Source organism: Camelina sativa, chromosome 11, assembly GCF_030686135.1.
Source record: "Camelina sativa cultivar CO46 ecotype springtype chromosome 11, ASM3068613v1".
Classification (NCBI taxonomy): Eukaryota; Viridiplantae; Streptophyta; class Magnoliopsida; order Brassicales; family Brassicaceae; genus Camelina; species Camelina sativa.
Window position 1 is genome coordinate 13,660,204 of NC_141890.1, and position 8,415 is coordinate 13,668,618.

The 8,415-nt window shown below is 42.7% G+C and overlaps 2 protein-coding genes across 3 annotated transcripts; one reads left to right on the forward strand and one right to left on the reverse strand.

Annotated features, from left to right (window-relative positions):
- Positions 1–109: 109 nt before the first annotated feature.
- LOC104723388 (uncharacterized) lies at positions 110–2,887 on the forward strand. Of its 2 annotated transcripts, none has more exons than XM_087474893.1 (8): positions 110–521; positions 648–728; positions 977–1,030; positions 1,239–1,295; positions 1,401–1,472; positions 1,563–2,171; positions 2,264–2,335; positions 2,442–2,887. In XM_087474893.1, exons 1-8 carry the CDS (start codon positions 408–410, stop codon positions 2,676–2,678), a joined length of 1,296 nt encoding a protein of 431 aa, XP_087331019.1. In that variant the 5' UTR covers positions 110–407; the 3' UTR covers positions 2,679–2,887. The 2 variants fall into 2 exon arrangements, with proteins under 2 accessions (XP_087331019.1, XP_087331021.1); XM_087474895.1 differs by having other exon boundaries at positions 283–521; positions 1,248–1,295.
- A 4,280-nt stretch (positions 2,888–7,167) lies between these two features.
- Positions 7,168–7,952, reverse strand: LOC147933932 (uncharacterized). The gene has a single exon (XM_087474896.1). The coding sequence runs from the start codon at positions 7,759–7,761 to the stop codon at positions 7,168–7,170; it is 594 nt and encodes a 197-aa protein (XP_087331022.1). The 5' UTR covers positions 7,762–7,952.
- Positions 7,953–8,415: the final 463 nt, after the last annotated feature.

The window sequence follows — 8,415 nt, forward strand, 5'->3', positions numbered from 1 at the left end:
TTTTCCATTAGCGTAAGAAGATGGGAATATACTTCTCATCATATTGTTGAACGTCATTGTTAAGCATCACACAATATATAAAATCCTCCACTGAAACTATTGATATTTTGTGGTGCAATTGTAAAGCTAGCTATAAAGCCTTTGCTAAAAATTAACGAACTAACCATTTGTCGGAAGGAGTGGGAACGACCATTAAGAATGAGAGATCTGCACTGTTTTTTTAATAAGTCACGCACGCGCTTTGTACATATACAAATGGCAGAAGTTGTGTGGTGATGAAAAAGGAAGTAAATAAAAAGCGACGTCGTCTTTATTATTCCAACTAACCAATTCTTCTGGATCACACAGCTCTCTCACGGCAACAAACAAACAAACACTCTCTTTTCCTTGTGAGAGAGAGAGAGACAATGGACGGATTGATCAGGGGTTTGGTCGACGCGACTCTCGGAGGAAACGAACGTCGCGGTCGTGATGATGAAGACAACTCTAGGGACGAGAGATCCAGATCTTCTTGGGCTGATGTTCGTCTACACCATATCCTCTTTCTCTCTGTATATATCATCCTCTTTTTTTTTTGAGGATTTGAATCTGATGAACGGTTCATCTTCTTTTTTTTTTTTTTTTTTTTTTTTTTCTGGATCTGGCAGGTGGTTTCCGGTGAGGAGCAGGATCAGAATCGCGGAGGAGGATCGTCTCATCCTTCGCAAGGTCGACGCCAGAATGTAGAGGTAAGGAATCCAAAATTCAAATTTATGAATCTCGGGATTTCAATAGTTAGCTACAACATATACGAATAGGTAGAAGAACTGTAGAAGCTCGCAGTCAGTTGAATCCATAGTGACATCATTGGCATATTTTTTTATTCTACTCTGTATTACTCTTTAGATTGTCTTTGATGAAAAATAGCACTCAGTTCAGTTGTTTCAAGATCACCCAATGTTGCATCTAATGTCGCGTTTTCGTTTCTGGGGAGTAGGAAAATCAATGGGAGAATAAGGGAGAAAGGGTTCCCACAAGGCATCCACATAAGGTTTGGGATCATCAATACATTTCAACTATTCAATTAAACGCATTTGAGTTTCAGTGACAATACTACTTTTAGCTAATCTTTGTGTTCCAAGTGACAATTGAACCACTGTATTCAATTCTACTAAATAGATAATCTTGTGAAAATGAATTAGTTATTGATCTCCAAAACAAGCCCTTTAATATAACGGCATTTTGATTTTCCCACACAGGAGGAACAGGAAGAGAATACCTATGCGGCTAAAGTCACCCAGCAGCAAGACTTCTCGGTGACATTTAACTTCATTTACCCTTTACAGTAGATGATCTTGAAAAGACGAATCTCAGTTTTAGCATGTTAAGGATCTAACGTCTGCATTTGATTCCAAGTACAGGAGAGCCAGCAAGAGGACAATGACGGTTGGGAAACTGTAGGGAAAAAGAAACCTGCAAGGCAATCGCATAAGGTTCGAAATTATGAAACCGATCATGGAGCCCTAATAACTGGTTTTTTTACCCATTCGTCCACTAATATGATATGTGTTATCTCTCTGCAGGTCCAGAAGGAGCAATGGCAAGATTACAAACTCCCAGCAAGTGAACAACACTACTCAGACGATACTGAAACTCATGGAAACCTAGAACCCTCTCAACTAGAGCTCTCAGGTCTCTCAGAAGCTTGCAACAAACTCTGGGAGCTCGATTCAAACCGCCTTGTTCCTGGAAACGATTATCAAATTGACTGTGGTGATGGGAAAAGGGTTCACGAGAGAGCCGATATGGCTGAAGGATTACTCTTCTCTTGGGTGAGCGATGAAGTCTTTAGAAAACCGACATTCGCAAGATTCTGTTCGTTGCTTGACAACTATAACCCAAATGAAGGTTACAAAGAAGTAGTCACAGAAGAAGAGAGGCAAGAGCAAGCAGCTTTCATTGAAGAAATTAGCAGAACCTCTGTGATCAAGTACCTTCACAAGTACCTTGTGATCAAGGACGTTGCTCCTGGAAGCTACCAAGAGTTCAAGAGAATGTTGACAAGTCTCTGGTTCGATCTCTATGGCCGTGGAGGTACCTCTGGCTCTTCTTCTGCGTTTGAGCATGTCTTTGTTGGGGAGATCAAACAATCTGGTGGGGAACAGGTCTCTGGCTTCCATAACTGGCTTCAGGTAAACCACTTTTTGTCCTCGCTGCCATGAATCCAAATCTCTAAACATTAAAGCTTACAAAAGATAAAAATTGAGGCTCTCTTTTATTGTAGTTTTACTTGGAGGAAGCCAAAGGAACTGTAGATTATCAAGGCTATATATTTCCCCGACGTCGCGGTGAAATTGTAAGTACCACAGCTTCGTCCAACGCTACATATGTCCTCCAAATATATATGTACTTTGTAGAACAGGTGACTAACCGAGAAGTCACACTTTTTGATTCATATGCAGCCTGATTCAGAGACCCAGCTGCTAACAATCCAATTCGAGTGGAACGGTGTTCTAAAATCAGTCTCAAGTACGTTAGTAGGAGTAAGCCCAGAGTTCGAGTTGGCTCTATACACAATGTGTTTCTTCATGGGCAGAGAAGAAAACCACATTCAGTTGGGTCCATACAATGTCAATGTCAAATGTTACCGACTTGGCAACAACCGTATTGGCTCAGCTTTCCCCATTGCAGAATCTTGAAACCTCTCTTGATGGCTCTGAACAAAAATATCTGCCCAATACTGTATTGAATTATTATTATTGTTGTTGTCACATCTTTCTGTCTGCATGTGTCGACTTGAAATATCTTCTTGTGATATTTTCTTGGATATATATGGGAAACCATGTCTTGTACTTTCTGAAAACTATACAACATAAGAGGAAATGTGAGAGAAAATATCTTCCAATAATTTCTATTTTTTTTTTTAATCTAATGTTAAATTATATTCAAAGAAAAAATAGCGTTTTTACAACTAGTGCATTGGTAGTTTGAACAAACTTATAGGGTTGAAATTAGATTAAGATAGAAACTAGTTTTAGAGTCTAGTATGAAACCAAGCCTGAAGCCCATTGTCGAACCGCCTATCTCCTTGTCGTTGAATAGCCAAAATCTGATCTCGAACTTGGCGGTCAATCCACTTGATTAACTGCTCGGGGTTATTTGGGTGCTGACCATGCCGTCGTCCATTACTTTCCCGCCAGATGGTGTATACCGTTAGTTGGAAGGTGTAGCGAGTGAAGAACCCGCCCAAACGATCTAGGTGATTGTCTGCTAAGAAGGTGAGGAGCTGGTGCCAGTCAGTTGTATATCGTGAACGAAACACCCCCTTAGCTGTCGCTTTCGACACTTCTGAAGTAAACCTACATGCAAAGAACATATGCGACCTAGTTTCAAGACTTTGTTAACAAAACACACAGGTCCCCGTAGCTCCAATATTCCACCGCAGCATTCGAGCCCCTGTCGCCAGCTTATCATGAACTGCTAACCAGGTACAAAAGGTATACTTCGGAGTAGCATGAGGAAACCAAACCGCTTGGTACCAGGAAACCTCTGCAGAAGTGCGTCGAATATGATCCCAAGTGTGTGCCGTAGAGAATTCCCCTTTGAAGTTACTCGCCTTCCCTTCCACAGGAACAGGTCAGCCTCCTCTGTTCTGCGTTGGTACTGCGAGTGTAATACATCCTCAATGGAGAGGAGGTGTGGGAGACGAGGTCGCCGCCTGCGTCTAGCAGACCATGCCTCTGCTACTGTCATTGTGCGTCCAATCCCCAAGTCTACAGCTCCCCTATCTCCTGTCACATCTGCTAACCGGCCTAAAGACGACCAAGTATCAAACCAAAAAGAGGCCAGCTGCCCATTTCCCACCTCCACCTTACACAGAGTTGTAGCCACCGCTCTATACTTCAGGATCTTCCGCCAAATCCAAGATCCCACTCCTGTGTTTTCTTTAACCGACCATAATGATCTCCCCTTTAATAAATAACGATCCACCCATTGTACCCATAAGGAGTTTCCACGAGAGAGTATCCGCCAAACCAACCTAAGACAACACACATCATTCGCCTCCTTTAAACTACGAAGACCAAGCCCTCCCTCTCGTTGTGGCTTGCACACAATATCCCACTGCAACTTAGCTTTTTTAGGATTTAAATCAGCCCCGGACCACAAATAAGCAGAGCAAAGTTTGTCCCCTTCCCTAAGACAAGCTCGGGGTAGGCGAAAAGCACTTAACTAGAAGTTGCAAACGCTCCATAAAACCAAACTAACCAAATTAAAACGGCCTGCAAATGAGAGGTATCGAGATGTCCAAGAACCAATACGCTTGCGTATTTGTTCAAGAAGAGGAGTGTAATCAGCGGTAGTAAATCCTTTAGTGAGTAGAGGCAAACCCAAGTATCGAACAGGCAGCTCTCCCACCACAAAAGCAAATTGATTCTCGATCAACTGACGGTCCGCATCAGTCACACCCGCAAGATATATTGTCGATTTTTCCATACTTATCTTGAGACCCGACATCTTAGCAAACTGGTCAAAAATGGACATAATCCCCTCAATGGACCGAGCCTTCCCATCAGATAGTACCATTAGATCATCAGCAAAGCTTAAGTGTGTCAGATTCAGAGCTTGACACCGCGGATGGTAACCAAAGCGGCCTGCACCAGCAGCGGAGTCTAATAGCTTTGACAGAACATCCATACAAATAACAAACAAATAGGGAGATAGAGAACAGCCTTCTCGTAGTCCCCGATTACTTTAAAAATACCCCGCTAGCTCACCATTTACTTGAACAGAGAAAGATGCAGTTGTTATACATAGTTTTATCCAATGGATAAACTCCGGTGGCAACTGTAAAGCAGAGAGGACATTTAAGAGGAAAGACCATTGAACTGAGTCGAAAGCTTTAGAAATATCAATCTTTATCGCACAACGCTCCGAGATTGTCTCCTTATGATAGTTCTTAACCAATTATGTTGCTAACAACACGTTTTCTATCAATAACCGGTCTTTAACGAAGGCTGATTGATTCCCTGCAATGAAACTAGGCAACAACACCTTCAACTGATTCGCAAGAATTTTTGAAATTACCTTATATAGAACATTGCAACAAGAAATAGGTCTATAATCCCTCATTTCCATCGCCTCCAGTTTCTTTGGTATAAGAGCTAAAATAGTAGAGTTTATCCCTTTTGGCAAAAAACCTTTAATAAAAAAGGATTGAACTGCCATAGAGAATTCATTACCAATGATATCCCATGTTGCCTTGTAGAACTCAGAAGTAAAGCCATCCGGACCAGGAGACTTATCATTAGGCATAGCAAATAAAACCTTTTTTATCTCCTCGGTGGTGACAAGCGCGATCAGACGTGCTTGCTCAACCGCGGTACAACATACGGTAAAAGGTCTTGAAGCATAGCAACCTCAGCCCCCTCAAAGTCTGTAGGTATTAACTGCAGAAATTCTTTAAAGTATCGCTCAGCCTCTATCTTGACATCCTCTCCCTTAGCAACCAAGCCGTTTGAACAGGTTACTTCACTCATAGTATTTATTGCCTTTCTTGTTGCAGCAGCCCTATGAAACGCTTTGTTATTTTTATCTCCCACCTGTAACCAATGTAGCTTGGACCTCTGTTTAAGAAAATTTTCTTCCAGGGAGGCAACATGATCCCACCGCAGATAAGCATCATTCTCCTCCTCAATTGTCACAGCAGTTGGATTAGTCAAGTTCTGTAACTGCTTCACACAAAGATCCTCAAACGCAGTCTGAGTTCTTTTCTCCAAATTACTAAGCCGGTCTTTTGCCAAACGCCTAACCAATGGCTTCAAACCCTTCAATTTTTTATGGAAACGAAACAGTGTTGAGGTAGATAAGAACAGAGACGGAGTGGCCTTCCAATAAGAATCAATCAACGGCCGAAACTCATCCATTTCCGTGAGAACATTGGCAAATTTAAATGGCCTATGTTTCTTGATGGGCTCACCCGTCTGCAGGTGCAAACGACTACGCAAATGATCCGAACAACCCCCCCGCTTCGAACACATTATAAGCCTGCGGAAAACGTTGCAACCAAACATCGTTGATCAAAACCCGGTCCAACTTCTTCATTATAGGATCCTCGTCCTGCTTGTTCCACCAAGTAAACAACGGACCATTGGAAGCAAGGTCCGTAAGAGAACAGTAACCCACAGCCGCCTGAAAATCCCTCATACCCCTTGTTACCATGGGATGATCATCCACCTGGGAATGTTCCGACATGTCCAGAATTTCATTAAAATCCCCCATAAGCATCCACGATTTAGAACTAATAATGGGTGAGTCAGCATGGTCCTTCAACTCCTGCCATAGAACCTTGCGTTGCTTCCCAATATTCAAACCATACACGAAAGAACAAAAAAATTCTTCTGGTTGATCCTCCAAGTTAACCGAGCAAGTGATCAATTGTTCACTTTTGTAAAAAGGAGTCATCCGAATCTTATTACTCCAAACTATCCATATACGACCTCTCCCATTAAATTTGTAATTCGTCAACACCGACCAATCCTTAAACACTTTATCTCCTATACGTTTTGCATTTTTTTCTCTGATACGAGTCTCTAACAAACAACCGAACTGAAAATCACTCTCCCTTAACCACTTCTGTATCACGGAATGTTTTGATGTTTTATTGAAGCCCCTAACATTCCAGAAGAATCCTGACATTAAAAGTGTTTGTGGGAAAGCTTCCTACTTTGATCCCTAGAGTAGACTCTAGAAGACTGATTAGAAGCCGTTGAAACCGTTTTATGTGCTGATTTGGATTCACGAGGCAGAGAAGGGCGAACTGTAACTGGTTTCCCCCTCGGTCTTTCTCTGTTCCTCCAATTCCTACAGGGTCCAGAATCTCCTTAGATGCCGCTGCAGGGCCCTGAACCTTCTTAACCAACGGGAGCGAGTCATGCTTCACATGCTCTGGCTCCTCCGCAACCTCTTCCTCTTCACCCAGTACCGAGTAGGTGTTCGACAGGAGGGTATCCTCCCTCGGCTTAAGTCCCTCTGAAACCTTCCCCGGACTACAACCGGTTTTTGAAGGGGTAATCCAAACCGGCTCAGAAACTACTGGCGCCTGAACCCCCGATATGTTTTCAGTACTGGTATGAGAATTAACACTTGTAGTCATGACGGTAGCCTTAGTACCAGCCCCTACCATCGGGGCTAACCCCAGAGGAGCTTCCTCCGAGATAGTAGGAGGCAAAAAGATCTCATCAACAACCACCACACTATCAGAAGGGACAGACGATAGGCAACTTGCAGTAGGATGCCCCCATTTATGACAACTGGTACAACGTGGTGGCAGACACGGATAACCATATTTAATGGTAGTTTCAATTTCACCATCTTCCCCCCATATACATATTCCCGCGGCAAAGCTTTTGTCAAATCAGCTTCCACCAACATCTGCGCTTCGTCAAAACTGACACAATCCTTTGTTTTTGGATGGAAACGAATCGGCTTACCCACTGCACTGAAGAGATATTCCAACCCCTTGTCCGTGAACATAGACGGAGGAACATGTCGCAAAGTAACCCACAGAGGAATGGATTTCATTGCTGGTTGCGAGTCCTCTGCATACGGCGACCACTTGGACACAATCATGGGGATATCCATAATGTTCCACATTCCTCTATTTAAAACCCTACGTCTCATGCTATCATTACGGATCCTGAACTTCACTGTGGTGTCGTTAACCGCAATGACGTCGATCAGGGTAGACTTATCACCCAACCGCCAAATCTTATTGACAATCATGTGGATCTTTCCCACATGGGGAGCTTTTTGATGCAGAAATTTACCAATGATAAAATCTTCCCACAAAGGCTTAGCTCCCGTAAAAACATCCTTGGGAACCACCACCTTCTCATTTTCATCAACCTCTACAACTTCAAAACTCTGCTGAGTAAAAACATGTTTCTTCGCCACCTTAAAGCCAGTTATGATTCCCCCTCAATTCTCCCTCACCCTTCGCCGTAGAAAAGTTCTCTTGACTCAAGAGCGGAGCTTGGATATCCTTCACCACCTCTTGCAACCCGTTACCAATATCCAGAGAAACCCCCCCCCCCTCCTGGAGAAGCCTCTGGCGGCTCCATACGTGCCCTAAAAACGAGAAAACCCTAGTCGCCAAAAAAATCGCCTCAAAACTATTTATGAAACCCTAGTCTCTCTCCGATCTTCAATAATAATTTCTATTTTGAAGAGATATTTTTTTGGTTTTGCTTATATTTTATGTGAATGTTCCACTTATCACATCACAAAGCAGAAAAATATCTTGGCGACAATGACAAACCGAACTGTTACTCACTCAATGTTCTGAATTCTTTAGTTTTACAAGTTCAACTTAAGTCTAGACGATGATACTCAGTGACCATTGAGCTAACCATGAAACCAAAAAACAGCTGCTTTTTA

Coding starts and splice junctions, on each gene's coding strand:
- LOC104723388 (XM_087474893.1), top strand. CDS start 408: ATGGACGGATTGATCAGGGGTTTGGTCGACGCGACTCTCGGAGGAAAC. Junction 1,031..1,238: donor CCACAAGGCATCCACATAAG/GTTTGGGATCAT, acceptor TTTCCCACACAG/GAGGAACAGGAAGAGAATAC. Junction 2,336..2,441: donor CCCGACGTCGCGGTGAAATT/GTAAGTACCACA, acceptor ATTCATATGCAG/CCTGATTCAGAGACCCAGCT.
- LOC147933932 (XM_087474896.1), bottom strand. CDS start 7,761: ATGATTGTCAATAAGATTTGGCGGTTGGGTGATAAGTCTACCCTGATC.